Consider the following 18622-nt stretch of genomic DNA (forward strand, 5'->3'; position numbering starts at 1 on the left):
ATACCTGAGAAAGGCTGCTGGAGCAAGGCTCTCTTTAGCAGATAAGCCGGATGCTAAAGTAAAACGAAGTCTGGAGAAAAACAATTCCCTGGACCAGCAGCGTCAGAAACCCCAGGGGAAGCCCCAAGTGAAGAACAGCCCCCCCCCCCCCGCCCCCCGCCGCCGATGCACCCAAAAACATCGCAGGCCAAGAAATCTCGGGAGCCATCACCAGCTGAGAAAGGAAGACCACATCAGCAGGCACCTGCAAAATGGTGCACACTCCTATCGCATCAGCACGGGAAACAGGTAAATCAGTAAGGAGACAAGCTCCGCTTCCCGCCACAGTTTCCAAACATGCAGCAACAGCTTCCCACTGCACAGCGTCTGCTACCGCATTGGAAACATCTCAACTGCTTCTGCCACCATAACTTCGTGGTACTCACATGCTAAAGGAAAGAAGAAGAAGAAGGAAGCATTCACCGAACAGACGGTGCCTGCTGCTCGAAAGGAAAATAGGCTGAGAATCACCACGACCTGAACATGCACACTTTGGAGGAAAGGAGAAACAGGGATGACATGATACCGACGTTCAAATATTTGAAAGGTATTAATCCACAAACCAACCTTTTCCAGAGACGGGAAGGTGGCAGAGCTAGAGGACATCAATTGAGGTTGAAGGGGGGCAGACTCAGGAGTAATGTCAAGAAGTATTTTTTCACAGAGAGGGTGGTGGATATGTGGAATGCCCTCCCGTGGGAGGTGGAGATGAAAACGGTAATGGCATTTAAACATGCGTGGGATAAACACAAAAGAATCCTGTTTAGAAGAAAGGATCCACGGAATCTTAGCTGAGATTGGGTGGTAACGCCAGTAATTGGGAAGCAAAACTGGTGCTGGGCAGACTTCTACGGTCTACGCCCTGACAATGACTGAATAGATACTGATGGGCTGGAATGTAAATTTTAAGGGGCTTCGACGTTAGCTTCAGAACTTTTAGTACAAGAAGAGTGCTGGGCAGACTTCTACGTTCTGTGCCCTGAGAAAGGCAGGGACAAATCAAACTCGGGAATACATATAAAGTATCACATACCATGTAAAATGAGTTTGTCTTGTTGGGCAGACTGGATGGTCCGTTCAGTTCTTTATCTGTCATCATTTACTATGTAGTCTTCTCAACAATCTCTCCCCGTTGTCTTTATTTTTTTTTTCAATGCTGAGCTAAAGGCAAAGGAGCTCTTGCTCACTCTCTCTCTCTTTTTTTTTGTATGGTGAGGAAGGCTAGAGATCTAAGACACCGGGAGGAAAGGGGCACAGGGTGAAAGAGGGACCCATGGCACCACCAGCCAGACACCCGCACACTCAAATGGCCCACAGGACCCAGGAATAGCCCCAACAAAAGGATCCACAAGCTGTTGAAGAGTGGTAAGCTGCTGGAGAGGTATACTGGATGAAGAAGGAGCTCACACTGCCTGGTATCACTGCCTTCAGTTCATTATCTCTATCTCCACCTGCTGGTAGAAGGACACAACCAGTTCCTAGATTCATCTGCTGCAGAGGCTAAGGAATACTATGCATGTTATGTTACTTGCAAATAGTAGTACAGGTGTAATCCTATCTACTATGGATTATTGCAATAGCATTTTGATAGGACTACCTGACTTTTCAATTTTCTAGACTGCAAGTTCTACAAAATGATGCAGCCAAAATGATTTTTGCAGGTTCCAGATGGAACATATCGACTCCATGTTTACTTATGCTACACTGGTTACCTATTAAGACAAGTAAAATTTAAGCTTTTGTTGTTTGTTTTTAAGATCCTGCATGGGTTAAGCTCCACCTTATCCTGGTATGTTCCCAAAGTTTACATTCTGAGGATCAGTGGAAAGTCACCTGCCCTCCCTCCAGTTAATTTAAGCTCGGGGGGGGGGGGGGGGGGGGAGTATTGACGGTATAGAATTCCATAACCTTTATATTTATGTTCACAACAGATGTATGAAAAAATTGAGATATCAAAGCATGGTGGTTTAATATTATAGATTGCAATAAAACATTATGGTCCTATATAGGCTTGTTAATATAACTTTATTCAGATAATTAGAATGATTTACTCTGTAAGGCAAGGATAATCCTATGTTACTAATATTTTTTAATTGTAACCTTTCAAATATTGTGCCCAGCCTTGAGCTATAATAATGGTTGAAGTGGGTTATAAGTGTGCAATTAAACATCAAAAATTAAATATATATTTAAAATTTTATACATGTCAACCACTACAGATTCTTGCAACCCACCCACAAGACCTTAACCTTTTTTTCAAAATTTTATAGAGAATTTTGGAATTCTAACAACAGAACATTCAAAACAATAAACATTAACAGAGAGCATCCACCATGAAGAATGAAAAATAAGCTGAAAACGTGTGAAGTAATCAGTAAAAAAGCGCAAATGACAAAGTAATCTAAGAACTTAATCTGTTTTCTTAATAGCAAAAGATTTTGTTCCTGCTTAAAAAGGCTGCAACAATGCATTCCACAAACTGGAATTATAAACTGAAAAGTCCTATGCCCTGACTGTACCAGTTTCACCACTAAAGGAGGGTGACCTCTCAACTACTGATAACAGAAGTCCTGGCTGATAGCCTTGAATCAAACCTTCCAAATAAGAAGTATTCTCATGCACATGATCTTAAATTGCATCCTGCTCTCAACTGGTACCCAGTATAATGACATTAGGTGGGGGGAGGGGTAATATGATCAAATGACCACAACCATGAGTTAACTGAGCAGAATCTGAACCACATATTGTGCCCTGGACCTCGACCAGATTTAGGGCCCTGTTTACTAAGCTGCGTTATAGGAGCGTTAGCATTTTCAACATGCGTTAACAATGTATGCACCTACAATATCCCTATAGGCACTTACACGCTTAGCGTGTGCTGATTGTAGACACATTAAAAATACTAAACAGGGCCCTTAGTTTGAAATATCAAAAGCAATATTTTAAAATGTACTCTATGATTAGTAGCTAGTGTAACTCATGGTCAAGAATTTGAGTTGAACAGAGAAAATGGCAGTCTAGAGAATACCTGCTAGTAGTGCATAAGTAACTAAGTATTGCCATACTGAGACAGACCAAAGGTCCATCAGTGGCCAATCCAAGCTCCAGCCCCAGCAATTAAATCCACCTGATATATGAAATACTTCAACTGGGAAAGTGTTTGAATAAATCAGTGCTATTTTCAAAATATGATCACAGAAGCATAGCTTACAACCCAACCATACCCCTAGATCTGGTGTCACATATTTCAAGGGGAGAGAGATAACAGAAGTGGCCCAATCCGGCAGGCTCTAAATCTCTCTCTTTCCCTATTTACAAAAGATCAGTTCGAGATACACCTGAAGCTTATTTACACCAATCCAATACCAACTAAATTGCTAATGGAAGTTTATTTATTTATTTAATTGGCACAAGAAAAGATCACAACACCCAGCAGGATAAGCAACTTAACGTTAAACAAAAAACGCACTCCTGCTGCCTCCATAACGGAATAGGAAACCCAAAAGATATTAAATATGAGACACCACTGGGACCTAGTTGGCCACCCCTTCAAGAAAAATCTTTACCTAGAATTATCAAAGAAACAATATCCTCCAAAAGAAAACCATTTCACTATTCTGCAGAGCTTGTAACAAAAGGTTACATCAACTGAATCAAAATCAGATGGCGCATACAAAAACACACCATAACCACCTCATGTCTTATCCAGCTCTCTCAAATCTAGGACTGAAACCAGTAATATTTTAGTTCTATGATACTATTGGTAGGCAAACTGACTCATTTTCTGTCAAAAAAAAAAAAATTACAGTTGAGATGCCAGAATGTTTTCCACTGGTTTGTCTACAAAAGGAAGACTTGAAATTGGTCTAAAACATCTTTTCAATATTGGCTTGGTAATCATCTTCTCCATCACAAATTCTTTCAGCCAATCTCGCAAGTGGCCTTCAATCCTCTAATTTGGTATAACCAAGAAAAAAAAAAAAAAGGAATATGGCATTTCTACTGAAATACCCTGACTGAGGCAATTAATCTCAGCCTGGGAGTTTCTGCGTACACTACAGGCATAAGAGACCAGACCAAATCAAACCAATGGTTTTGGTTCTGTTCAAAACCAAAGCAGCAGCCAAAATTCAATGCTTGGTTTTGTCCGGAACTGAAGCCGAAAACAACTTGTCCTCTCTGCCCACACCCTTACCGGCAGAAAATATGCACTGCCGCACCCCTACTCCCACCCTGCAGGAAACGATTCACACCACCCTCCTCCCCCTGGGATTGCATGACCACCCTGTAGGCCTTCCTACCTTAACCCTGGTGGTCTCTTCAGGGCAGGAACAGATAAACTTGTGCCTGCCCACTGTCACTGCCGAATCACAATGGCTGCCGGCACCTCCCGTAGCAGTTTCACAAAGCTGCCAAAGGAAGTCTCAGCAGCCACTGTGATTCAGCAGCGGACGGGAATGAGTGGGCTCTGTTCCTGCCTCCAAAGAGGCCACTAGACCACCAGGGTTTGTTAAGACAGGCCTGGCATTTTTGACAGAAACCCAAAACTGGATTTCAGAATGGTTTTTGGTGCCACATCCGAAACCAAACTCCTGTTGGCCTCTAACGGACATACCATTATCTCATAAAGAAAAAAACATCCAAATCTATACAACAGTCTGACAATATAAGGCAGGTAATCCTCTCCTCAAATAGTCAGCAAAAATCTACAGTCAAAACTTCAATTACACAGTTCCACAGTGACCTTCAGCTCCGAAACCAAGAGACTAATGTTTACGTGATTTCAAGACAACTTATAGGACTGCTAAAATGAAAATGTAAAAATTCAGGGAGTAACAGGGTTGTTTTTTTTTTTTTTTTCAATAAAGATTCACATACGTCGTCTGTCTCTTTGAGGGTTTATAAAGCATTTTTATGACTTACTAAAAACATAACTAAGGCTACAGTGCAATATACTATAATGGCTGATGCAGCAACAAGGTATGTAAAGTGATGCAGTGGCACTGGCTCATACTTCTGATCCAGTTCCTTTTATTCAACAGCTGTACCACAATTGTAAACACGTAGCAGGTATTCTCCTCTCATGCCATCAGTTGTGAGGTTAGCCCATTGCAGGCCTAAAGAAAGTGTGTCGAGTATATGAGGGAAGTCCACTGTAAGAAAAAAGTGAACTTAAAACCATAAGCAGTTGCTTACTCTGGCAATAATTAGCACCCTTTAATTGTATCTTTGTTCTCCAGTAAAATGGATTCATGCAGCAAGATGGTGATCTTTAATGCAGCATTTTAATTACGTTGGTTAGGCTTAGAGTATTACTGGGCTGCACATTTCTCAAAGAATATAATTTTTCAAATAAAATTGGCTTTCCTCTGGCATCCCTCTTTTGCTCCTAGTTTGCTTACATGCCCAAGGAAGGCAAATTTATTGATAAAGACCAGGATTAGATTGTAAGTGTTCAAGTGTACAGCGCTGTGTACATCTAGTAGCGCTATAGAAATACTTAGTAGTAGTAGAAAGACACCGCCAATGTGAACTAATAGCAAGTAAAAACAATTTTGTAAGCAATTTTCTCCTTGAAAACCATAATCAAATATACCCAACAAAACAGTTCAACACAGCCAAATCTGCTACTATGGAAAGTGGAAACGCCTTCCCACTGACAATTTGTCCGAGTCTACCATTAACAAAACTGTAAGTTGACATCTGGGCTGGAGGAGGAAGATGAATGCTTTTCCCACTTTTGTTGAAGCTGCCTTCAGATTTTACACTTTGTGACCGAATCAGAGACTTGCCTGCTGCTGCAGCATTTGGGGAACAGCTGGCCTTGGAGGCTGTCCAGCTGGTTGAGCCATCCTCATCTGTTGCAGCTGCTGGTGCTTTTGTGCATACACCTGCTGCTGCATATGCTGGAGCCGAAGTTGTGCAAGATTAATTTGTCCTGGAGTTTTGCTGACATGGTTAGTTCCTGGAGGAACCTGTCCTACCACCACATTAGGCGTGTAACCAGGAGCTGGTTTATTTTCAATAACAAGGTTACCTAAGGGATAAAAAGAAAATAAAACCAAGCTGGTGAATTACAATGGGTCCTCACTGTGCTTGCTTCTTTATTTAACCACACATTTAAGCACAGATCTGAAAGAAAAACAAAACACATTTACTTATCATATTCATTCATGCAGAATACTTCAGCCACAAGCCAAGGACCATAAATCTATCTCACATAATACAGACAGTATTCATACTGAATATTCACTTGCGGAGGTCATTCCTGCACCCTCCCCCCCAAAAAAAATCTGTAAACCCCCAACTCACTCAATCCAGCTGGCTAGTTCAAACTTTACACTGATGTGCATTAAACTTGGTCAAAAAATTATCACGTCGACATTAAGTGAAAATCCTCAAAACACCAACTACCCATCTAGTTTTCTCAGTTATTCCTGTTCATATGGCAAGGATATATCCCAGCTGTCACCCCTAGAAGCTTGACTGCTCCCTAGGACAGCAATCCATATCACTAGCTTTCTACCATCCTGGATAAATGAGCATTAATATTCCTAGTGGTTAGTGCAATGGACTTTGATCCTGGCCACCTGGGTTCAATTCCCACTGTAGCTCCTTGTGACCTTGGGCAAGTCACTTAACACTCCATTGCCCCAGGTACAAAAACAGATTATGAGTCCTCTAGGGACAGAGAAAGTACCTACACACAAAGTGTACATAATTGTGTACATCTAGTAGCGCTACAGAAATGATTAGTAGTAGTACCTTCAATATAATTTCAATTTAATATCAGCTATAGCTGAAACACAAGCTGTAATTATACTGTCCTAGGATAATAACTCACTGGACAGAGGGGAAGTGCAAAAGAAAGAGGACTGGAGGTCAAGCAGGGTCTACATAATACACAGAGCAAAGGGGAAGTCAGTCATTAAGTAGGCACATCCAAAGCCGCTCTGTGATTTAATATTACAAGTGAAAAAACACTTTTACAATTTAGCTTCTGTTGCATTTATAACATATTAGTGTCAGGTGCATTTAAAAATAATGCTTCCTGCTCCATGGTAGGGATTTTACTTGTTGAGATTTTGCTCAGCCTTCATAGTAACCACTGACAATTCCATTTCTGTACTCTGACATTTAAAGAGTCTCAAAATAATCCTGTGGAAAAGCAGCTTTTTAAACGCTTAAAGCACAACCCTCTGCCAGTGCAACATTTTGTTCAGCTGCTGTCCTGTATTTATACACATGATGTACACACACACACAAATTCAAGCCAAGGAAAACTGAAGAGCTCATTTATCAAATTAAATATGTGAAAAAAAATTAGTTTGGAAGTTTCTCTAAGAAAAAGAGATGAAATCAAGGATGCAGAGTGTCAGTTATTTTCCAGAAGTCTCAGCTCAGATTCTCACAGGCTGGGGTAGACAACTCCAATATATTGTAGATTTCTGGAAAATATTTTGTAGTAAACTAGGGGAATATCTGACCTCGGTTTCTCTTATTTTTGATTTTGAAAAGCAGAGGTCTGTGGTACAAACCCTATAGGGAAGGTTCAATCCAGTCCCAGAAGTTGGCTAGGCTGAAATATTCACAGGCCTACCAGGAAATTGCAACAGCAGCACACAGCTGCAGTGAATTAAATGACACATTTTCAGTTGCTAGAGGGACATGCTCGTGATTATAAACGAATAGCATTATTTGATTAATCACATTTATGTCATATAGAGAGGAAAAGCATGGCACCTCTAGCACCTTAAGGGTGCAATTATTTCAGGTCAACCAAATCCTCCAGTGAATTCCTAATGCACCTATTAAAAAAAAAAAAAAAAAAGTTTAGAGAGAAAAAGGCGTGTGTGTGTCTGATAAAGAATGAGAAACTCTCTAGAGTCGATGATGGATTTGGGTGCATATAAATATTTTAAATAAATGCCAAGTGACAAGGTAGCTAAGAAAGTCACAGATCAATTCTTTGGTGTTGGAGTATGCCCTCTTCCAATGTACCTCCAATTTTCTAATGTATCGTACCTTTACATTAATTCACTTAAGTAGTGGCATTGCTAAATGTAGTATACTAGCAATTCAACTCTTCAGCAAAACTTATTTGTTGTTTGATATCTACTCTTGTATTATGTATTCTGTTTATATTTGTATGCTATAAGCAGCAGTCACTTTTGGAAAAGGGCAACGTATAAATTTAAAAACAAAAAAACACCACACACTAATTGTGATGTCATACCTTCCCCTCCAACTTACTGTTTTCCAATTCTAGAAGCTTAAATCCTAACAGCTTTCCAGGGGCTCCAAAACTACATAAGCACATATAAGTACATAAGTATTGCCATACTGGGAAAGACCAACGGTCCATCAAGCCCAGCATCCTGTTTCCAACAGTGGCCAATCCAGGTCACAAGTACCTGGCAAGATCCCAAAAAGTACAAAACATTTTATACTGCTTATCCCAGAAATAGTGGATTTTCCCCAAGTCCATTTAATAATGGTCTATGGACTTTTCCTTTAGGAAGCTGTCCAAACCTTTTTTTAAACTCCGCTAAGCTAACCGCCTTTACCACATTCTCTGGCAACGAATTCCAGAGTTTAATTACACGTTGAGTGAAGAAACATTTTCTCCAATTCGTTTTAAATTTACTACATTGTAGCTTCATCATATGCCCCCTCCTAGTTCTAGTATTTTTGGAAAGCGTAAACAGACGCTTCACATCTACCTGTTCAACTCCACTCATTATTTTATAGACCTCTATATAGGAGTTTTCCCAAACCAAATATTAGGAGGAATCCCTTTGAAAAATGAGACCTCATCTCTGCTCCTAATACTTGTGCACAGCACACCAGCCACACAAACTTTACCCCTACTGCTTTAAACAATTCTGTAGTTGATTTCCAGGCTTCACCATTTTTGTGGTCTTAGTACTATTTATTTTAAAGCATTTGATGTACCACCAATCGCAAAGTAAAAACTGCAGATAAGCTGTGTACAAGAAAAAAGGTCAGGTGTAAGATGTGTTTATGGGGCGAAGGTTTTAGATCTATAGGTTTACTGGAAAAGCTTAGTGTAGGAGGTTTCAAGCCTGAAGGAATGGGTAGACTTTTCCACAGTTGGAAGCCAATGTAACCGAAGGCACAGTCCCAAGATATGTCAAGTCAAAGGTGAAAGGGCAGAGGAGAGGAAAAGCAAGGAGGGTCTGTTGGAATGCAATGCGCGGGATGGGAAATACAGTATCGGGTGGTTCTTGCCAGGAGTGTGTGAATCAAGACCCATGTGGATTAAGGTGAGAAGTTTAAATTTAACACAGAAGAAGATAAACAAAGTGGAGATATGATCAAAGAATGGCTTCCTATCAGTAAATGGTGTATTTTTAAGATGTTAGTGTTAGCTTTTGATGTTTTTCATGATATGGTACCAATTTTTGTCTAAGAAATCACCAATTTATACACCGAACCAATAGTTATGCTCTCAGAGTGAGATGTTTTCTTCTGCCCCCTGCAAGGTTTTTTTTCCAGCTGGAATGTGATCGTTTAAAAGCTCTCACCTGTTCATTAGTTTAGTTATGGAATAGGCTGCCTCTAGCTGCAAGATCTACTAATGATCTAAGTTTCAGTAAGGCTGTAAAAACCTATTTGTTTTAATGGGAATTGATTGACTTATTTGTTCAGTTGGCAGATTGATTTAATTGATCCTATGTATCTGCATATTGTGTTTTTATTATGAATGTAAATTATATAACCCGTTCTGAGCGTAGTCAATAGGACAGGCTATAAAACTGAATGAATAAATAAGCTGTAGATTGAACAAGCTAAAGACACTTTAAAGTGAACAGAGGTGAACCAGCATAAAAGCCATAAAAATAACACATTACTAATGACCAGGGACAGAATGAAAACATAAGGTGCAGACAAATGGCTTAACAGCTCGAATCTTACGTAAAGCAAAGGAGGCGGCGCAAACAGATTCAACTTGTTGCTTAAATGTTAATTTCAAAGTCAACATAAAACCCAGGATCTTAATACTGTATTGAAAGGGAAATGCATGTCCCTCAACAATGTTTAGGGGGGGGTAAAGGTTAGAAAAATTAATGATTTCACATTTCTCTGGGTTATGGAAAAGCAAATAGCCAATTAGAGATCAACAGTAGACAATCATTAAGACCAGTAAGGGAGAAGTGGCAGAGGACAAAGAATATAAGACTGGATGTTGTCGATGCAGAAGACTGGGCTATAGCACAGAGACTGAGGGGAAGGAGGAGCGAGAAAAATATTGGAGGGGGAAGGGCAAAGATACATCCCTGAGGAACTCCACAAGTGAGTGTGTAGGTTGAGGACAATGGTTTTAAGAAATTTAAAAAGAATGGTTGGAAAGAAAGGAAGGATCAACACCATGATAGAACTGAATCCGTAAGACCAAGATCATGAAGATACTGCAACAAAACACTGATCCACTGGATCAAAAGCAGACGCGAGATTCAAGGAGATGACTACAACTGAAGGATTTTGATCAAGTGAAATCCGAATTTCATTGTAAAAAGGTGGTTAGAATAGTTTTGGTGCTATTACCCTTCCTAAACCCAGAATGATGGGGCGTGGAGAGCTTCTCAAGCAGTTTAGACAAAAATGGAGTATTAGAAATTATAAAGAAGCTAGCTGGATCTCAGGTCTAGGTTTGGCTTCAAGATAGGGACAGCAGACACATTTCCAGGCAGAGGGCCTCAAAAGAGGCAGGAGTAAAGGAATCAATGAAAAAGAAAAGTAACAAGATGCCCAGGCCAAGATCAAAAACACAAAGGCCAAAGATCAAAACATGAATAGGTGAGGTTCAAAGAGGCAAGACCCTCAGAAGGAACTCTAGGGTCAACGATTAAAGGCAAGTCACTTGCTTCAATCTGCCCATGGACATTAAAAAACAATCTTCTCAAAATACCTCAAAATCAAAATATGTGCCAGCTCTTTGGAAGCTTGAAAATCCCATTTACAGACCTGCCTCAGATATCACTCTTTCAATCTCTTCTCAGCTGCCACAAATCCAGGAGATTAAAGAGGGACATGGGAGGGTATATTTGAAATTGAGGTTCCATGAGCTGACACTGCACAGTATTATTCTCTCAATGTAATTCTGAGACTTCAGTGTTCTAATAATCAGCTTGTATCAAATGTCAACATTACCTTTTGTAGTGAAATAAAAAAAAACAAAACATACCCTGGTATGTACATTTCCTTGAAAATACAGGCAATAGTTGTATAAATGAAATAAAACAAATATAAAAAGCATATTGAAAACATTTCTTCCCATCCCCATCTCTTCCAGTGGTCCTGGTGGTAAGTACCTTATCTGTTTTTCACAGACAATTGGCAATCATGGCTCACTATGTGACCATGACATTCTTGGCATAATATTGCAATTGTGTGCTGCTGCCTTCTGCAGCCCACACCATCTGGTCTTCCCCAGTGGTTTCTCATTCTGGTTCTTGTTAGGCCCAATCCTGCTTAGCTTCTGAGATTTGACAGGTCAGGTTCACTCAGTCCCTTCCAGTACATTTTTTTGTGACAGCTGCAAGCAGCAACCTTAAGAGAACACACAACAGCTCACCTAAATTAACTACATTCTTTGCCCAGAATGTTGGATCACAATGAAAGCGAATGGCACCATTAGCAGCTGGGACTGGGTCACATCTTGCTTTTAAAATGTGCCGTAACTGGAACGTAATCTAAAAGGGAACAAAATGCAAACGAAAATGTGGAACAAACATTAACTGCTTTAACGAACACAAAATCCTCAAGGTAAATGAAGCTTTAGCTGAAGCGTATTTAAGGAATGGCTGAAATAGGAAGACATCGACTGATGTAATGATCTAGTAATTGAATTTATTCTTGTGGCACCTTTCGTGTATCCTCACACAGAAACAGACTGGTGAAGGATCATAGGGTGGCATTCATACTTCTCAATCAATTAAACATCAATATACTTATCTACAGTTCTGCAAATCCTTGAAATCACATCTCTCTAAAAAAAAAAAGTGTCAACAGAAAGCTAACTTTTCTGCTTAATTTCTATAGGTCACTAACGTCTGTGTCCAACTTAATCGATTACTTCCTGTGCTAATCTTTCAATTCCTTCCTTGCACTAATTATAATTGTATAGTGCTCATAACAATTTTACTGCACCTTTACTACTATAACCCTTCTCATCGTTATGACTGTTCTTTGCTGTAATTGTAGTCATTTTCATCTACATCCTTGCTATAATTCTCCCAATTTTTCAACTTATAATAACTTACAACAGGTACTATGATCCTTTCCACTGCTGTATTGATTATTTTGCTGTAAGCCACATTATCCCAAGGAATCTTGAATTCAATGTGGGATATAAATGTCACAAATAAGCAGACCACCACCACCAACAAAAAACAACCACTCATTGGTTCGTGCAAATACATACCAAATTGGTAACCAAATGCAACTACACAATCTGCATGCATTACTGTATGTTCACCATGCTCTTGTCATAAGGTGAGCAAAAATTATCTATACAGATATGGAGGTCCAAATGTGTATATGAACTATTGATGACATTACACATTTATCTAAATCAGAAACTTGAAATTGGGATATTTGCTCCAATTATTAGATCATTGTTATACACTGGAAGCATTAACGACATCTGATTATTTGTAATATTTGACTTTTTGACTTCTTATTGTATTGAACCAGCTTTAGAGTGTCAGCGGTTCTTTTTAGACTTTGTTTATACACTTGATTAAAAAAAAAAAATTTAATTAACCCTACTGACCTTTTACTGCAGACTTTTCTCTCAGTGAAACTATAATTTTGAGAGTTTTCCTCTGTAGTGTTTTGGCCGGTGGTGGAGCCAATGATGAAGCCATTACAGTTGGGTGTCCTAAATTTTAAAAAGGTACCCTGGGCTAATGAGGCTAATTGATAAAAATTAGATGTCATTAATGCTTCAAGTGTATAACAATGATCTAATAATTGAAGCAAATATCCCAATTTCAAGTTTCTGACTTTGATTTGCTCTTTGCAGTTAAAAAGTTTTTTGGAACATTTATCTAAATACCATTTTGTTCAATGTTAACATGCCCGTGTGACATTTTCCATATAATGAACAGCTTGAGGATAAGCACATATTGCTGAAGTGTTTAATGACGTAATGGCAAAAGGTACTCAAGAGTGGCCAGAAGAGCTGGAATGATCATTTTAAAGGCAAGTTTTGCAACTACTTAATGCTCATAACCAATGCAATTAGATGTTAATTCTTACCAAGCGCTTGCTGTACAGTAATGCCGTGCTGCTGCCACTTGCAATAGCCCAGTTTGTGAAATTCATCACATGCTTCACTTGTCGTGACAGACCAGTGATGTCATTCTGCTGCTGCACCAACTTTGTCTGTCTTTCTTTTGTGACACTCTAAACAAAGAACAGCTCAGATGAATTAAAATTCCACTCCCTTCCACAACCGTACAGAAACAAATTCAAGTCAGATGGGCACCAGAGACTCCAGGATGCCAGCAGTAAGTTCTCACAAATTTTAACTTTAATCCTTCGCAAACAACACCTGTCTTAGCAGAGGCCTTGAGCTACAGAAGTCTGAATAATGCAAAAGTAAAAGGATGTGCATAAGGATTGTTTCATAAAATGTATTACATGGAGTAGAAAAGGATGGAGGGACTGTCAACTTTTTGGCCCTATAGAATAAATAATTTGTCTTCAAATACATCAATGAATAATGACTGTCATGGAAGACCACTTAACTACAGTCATCATCATGCCTTTTGTAACATTATTGCATGACCTTAAATGGAATTCAACTAGCCCACTAGAGCAGGTGTAGGCAATGCCAAGTCCTTGAGAGCCCCAGGCAGGTCAGGTTTTCAGGATACCCACAATGAATATGCAAGAGATCATTTGTATACCAAGGAGGCAGTGATTGCAAATCTCCTTAAAAGCAGACCTGCCTGATTGCCTACATCTGCACTAAAATGAGGACTGAAATTAGCAAAAGCTTTACAAAGCATCCTATACATTGCTAAGCCCTTGGGTAATAAACCCAGTGAATCTATATCTGACAATCCATATCCTATGGATTGTTTCTGAGGGTTTCTGGTGATATTTTAAGTCACAAGACCAAATCTAGGTACAAAATAAGTTACAACATGAGACTAGCCAAAAAAACACACAATAATATAATGGAAGGATTTGACATTCTACATATAGCAATATTAACTGTACTTTATCATATACATGATTCATAAACATAATGGCAATTTATCCAAAATCAATCAGTATTTGAGTGCTATACATAAGAAAAGCATTAGCAAGAAAACTAACAAATCTTGATTTTATCCAAGGAAGTGTTCAGAGGAAGCAATACATGACAGATAGCCTAGCCCTAACAGTATTTACTCCTGGGGGAATTCCAATTCCCCGGCCCAGCAGAATTCTGCTCAGTACCAGCACTGATCTCTCTTCCCCTCCCCTGAAGATCTCGCGCAAAGAGGAGAAAGTGAACCACTGCACACTGGGTCCCTTCCTCCTCTGTCAGCTTAGACCAGACTGTATGTGAACTGCAGGGATGCCATAGTTTACATAAGCAGTCTGGTCTAAGCTGGCAGAGGAGGAAGGGACCCAATGTGCAGCAGTTCACTTCCTTCTCCTCCAGCCATGCAATCACTGCAGGGGAGGGGGAAGAAAGCTCTAGGAGTACAATGAAGGGGGTGGAGGGTAAAGAAATGTGAATGTGCCATGGGGGAGGCTGGAGTTTGAAGGGGAAATAGGAGGAAATTTCAGGCATTAGGATGGGGACATTCTGTGCAAAAACACTACAAACAGCACAGAATTCTGCAGAATTTTCCACAAAGCATAGATTAGGATGGACTGGGGAAAATCCACTGCTTATTTCTGGGATAAGCAGCATAAAATCTGTTTTACTGTTCTGGGAGATCTTGCCAGGTACTTGTAACCTGGATTGGCCACTGTTGGAAACAGGATACTGGGCTTGATGGACCTTTGGTCTATCACAGTATGGCAACATTATGTTCTTATGTACAAATTTTGCAGAGTTCCCCCAAGAGTAAACCTTTCCTTCCTACAGTCACCACAAACTCAAGGCCCTACCTAAGAAAAAGGGAATCATTTCCAACTCCCAGGCTCTCTTATACATCCAGAACACAATGTTTTTTAAATAATGCTAGTATTCTAATTAAATGGCAATTTATAAAAGTGTATTAAGACTGCTGAAATGCATTAGCCGATTACACTTTTAGATGAAGTTTTAAATATGCACTTCCTTCCAATAATTAAATTATTTCAGCAACAGCCCACTGTCCTCAACCTCTGCTAAGCAAAAGTTCTTAAGGATTGGTCTCTAGTACTAGTTTCTATAATGAAAGCCCTGACTGCTCCTCGCAAAAGTTGCCAAGGACTTACAAAAGGGTTGATGTTCCCACGCAGTCATGTGCAAAAAGATATCTGAATCCTCAGAAAATGCCCAGAAAGACACTGATATGAGAAGAAAGGAAGCAGCCACTAAGATGACTCTCTGGATTACTGCAATGCACTATACAATGGTCTGACTACAAAGGGCCTGCACCAGCTCCAGTTGATTCAGAATGCAGCAGCAAGACTCATAGAAGGTTGCAAGTGACGTGACCACATCACACCATTTTTGCAAAACTTCAATGGCTACCAGTACAATACAGGGCTAAATTTAAAACTCTATGGCTGATCTTCAAGGCCCTGAAAGGAAATGGCCCAGAGTATCTAAGTATAGGATGATCCTCCACACACCGCCAACGACACTAAGGTCCTCCCAAGGACTTTCACTAACTACAACCTCTCCAAAAGACATTACACGATGTGATACCCGCAAGCGAGCCTTCTCCGGAGTAGCCCCCACACTCTGGAATGCATTGTCTGAAAGGCTCTGCTTAACACAAGACTACCTCTACTTCAGGAAGCAGGTAAAAGCTTGGCTCTTCAACCAAGCCTTTAATGGAAGAAGTAACTAACTTGTTAGTCTCACTCACACAAGGATTGAATCAGGCTGCACATACCGCAGCGGGACATGTTTATCCACTCCTACCTAGCTGAGATAATATTTAACCATCTCTCTGACCTCATATGCAACTTTCTTCAAATCAATCACCTTACTTTCTAATTCTTCCTATTTTCTTACTCATCTATATGTTACAACTTTGCCTTACCCCTCACTACCAATTATAATGTTCTAGTACATATTGTGTTGTCATTGCAAGTAGTATACCATGCCATACTTTGTATTGTTGTTTGAATATTTTTACTGCTGTAATTGCCAACTGCTCATGTCTGATCTATTCTTACTGTACACCGCCTTGAGTGAATTCCTTCAAAAAGGCGGTAAATAAATCCTAATAAATAAAATAAATAAACTGATTGAAATGTGAGAGAACCCTGGTGCCGGCACTGTGGGACATCCTAGAAAGCTCAGGTTCTGCTTACTGTGTCTGATCAAGTACTATTCTCTCTTCTTCCCCTACCCCACTAATATTAAAACTACCCAACTTATATGAAGCACAGACCTGTAGTCTAAAATTTCAGGCCTCACATTTTGTCTAATATTTCAAAACCTAGTTCCAAAATAATAACTGAAGGGCCCTGCTGCATTGTCCATGTGCAAAGATGACCACAGGACATCAATCTATGTCCTATGGGACTTCTTCCTTCGTCAGCAGCACAAGTGGCCTAATCAATACTTAAGGCTATTGTGGTAACATGCTTCTGCCCAACCTAGAAGCAACATGATATAGGAACTGCACCTGCAAGAGATCAGCGAGAAAATGGTGTGGGAAGGTCTTCAGTAGGAAGCTAGTGCTACTAGCTCTCTTACCTGCCTGTATGTTCTCTCTTTACTTACCCCATGCTGTCCATAAAGATGTTTTAAGGTGTGTTGTGTTGACAATGGAAATAGCATACTATGCCATAGTATGTATTTGAATGTATTTTACTGCTGCAATCACTGCCTCTGTCCAGGTTAGTCTTGCTATATATCACACCTTGGGTAAATGTCTTCAAAATGGCAGTAAATAAATTCTAATAAAACACAGCAGAAGCTACAAGCTAGTATGAAGTTACTGCTTTCAGTTACTCTACCCAAGCAATAAGTATTGCCAGGTTATAACTGCTGGGTGTGTAACAAATCTGGTTACTGCTGGCATATAATGGTATCTAGTATTTTAAGGGGCAAAAAAAAAAAAGGTGGTAAGGGTGCTTTTAGTCCAGTGCTGTAAAAACAAACCTGCCATGTCTAAGAATGGCTTAATTATTGTGTACTAAGGATACATTTTTCAAATCTGAATAAAAAATATTTGCTAATTTGTGCTTGTAATTCATCTGCATACACTGACCTTATTCGGATGAAAATCTGTATGCCATAAATTGGTATGAAGTCTAAATGTTCAAACTCCTGACTGCTGGGAGATAACTAAAGCAGGAAGTTCTAAAACAAAGCTTTCCAACAACTTCCACAAACTTAAGAACTGAAGTCCATGTCAAACGTGCACATATTTCTGATCCATAAAAACCTAAATATTAATACAATTTTTAAAAATTCAAGTATTTCTGAAAAAGCCACGTCTTCAAAAATCTGAAATGCCATATAATCTTTTCTGCTTCTGCTATTTGGGACATCCCTCCAATCACTAGGAAAGCTCTAAAGCTGAAAAAAGTTTTATCACATGTGCCACTGAGTGGAACATGTCAGGTGGAAGGATCACAAATCCTGAACAAGTAGAACTTCCAACATTTTAAGTCATATCTGCTCTGCCAAAATGTAAGCAGCAAAGATTAGAAACTTAAAAAACTATCCTAGCTGTAACAGGTCACCCATGAAAGCATATTATAACCAATCTTTAAAAAAAAAAAAAAAAAAAAAAAACCACCACCACTTACAAGCTTGCAAATTAGTTCTATTTAGGACTGCAGCCGTAAGTGCCCCTCCTTCCACATGCGCCCTGGCAGGGTGCTGCTCTACTGAAATGAGCAAGTACAGAAGTTACATAAAATGAAAAAAAAAAAAGTACAAAAATTAAAACCAAGTTACTTACAGCAATTACTGTATGTGATGTTGTTTAGTAAGGAGGAGGAGAATTCTGATGACCTGTGTTTACACTACATCACTACTACAGCAAAACATATAGTAACATAGTAACATAGTAGATGACGGCAGAAAAAGACCTGCACAGTCCATCCAGTCTGCCTAACAAGATAAACTCATATGTGCTACTTTTTGTGTATACCCTACCTTGATTTGTACCTGTCCTCTTCAGGGCACAGACCATATAAGTCTGGCCAGCACTATCCCCGCCTCCCAACTACCAGTCCCGCCTCCCACCACCAGCTCTGGCACAGACCATATAAGTCTGCCCAGCACTATCTCCGCCTCCCAACCACCGGCTCTGGCACCTAAACTCAGCTAAGCTCCCAAGGATACATTCCTTCTGAACAGGATTCCTTTATGTTTATCCCACGCATGTTTGAATTCTGTTACCATTTTCATCTCCACCACCTCCCGCGGGAGGGC

General features: G+C 39.7%; 1 protein-coding gene across 1 annotated transcript in view; it reads right to left on the reverse strand.

Moving 5' to 3' along the window:
• The window catches only part of TRIM33 (tripartite motif containing 33), a 149419-nt gene that overhangs the window by 48632 nt on the left and 82165 nt on the right, over positions 1-18622 (reverse strand). The window contains 3 exon segments of the mRNA XM_030220415.1: positions 5832-6076; positions 11639-11756; positions 13327-13473. Of these exon segments, the coding sequence (XP_030076275.1) occupies positions 5832-6076; positions 11639-11756; positions 13327-13473 (510 nt within the window).

This window comes from Microcaecilia unicolor, chromosome 12, assembly GCF_901765095.1.
Source record: "Microcaecilia unicolor chromosome 12, aMicUni1.1, whole genome shotgun sequence".
NCBI lineage: Eukaryota > Metazoa > Chordata > Amphibia > Gymnophiona > Siphonopidae > Microcaecilia > Microcaecilia unicolor.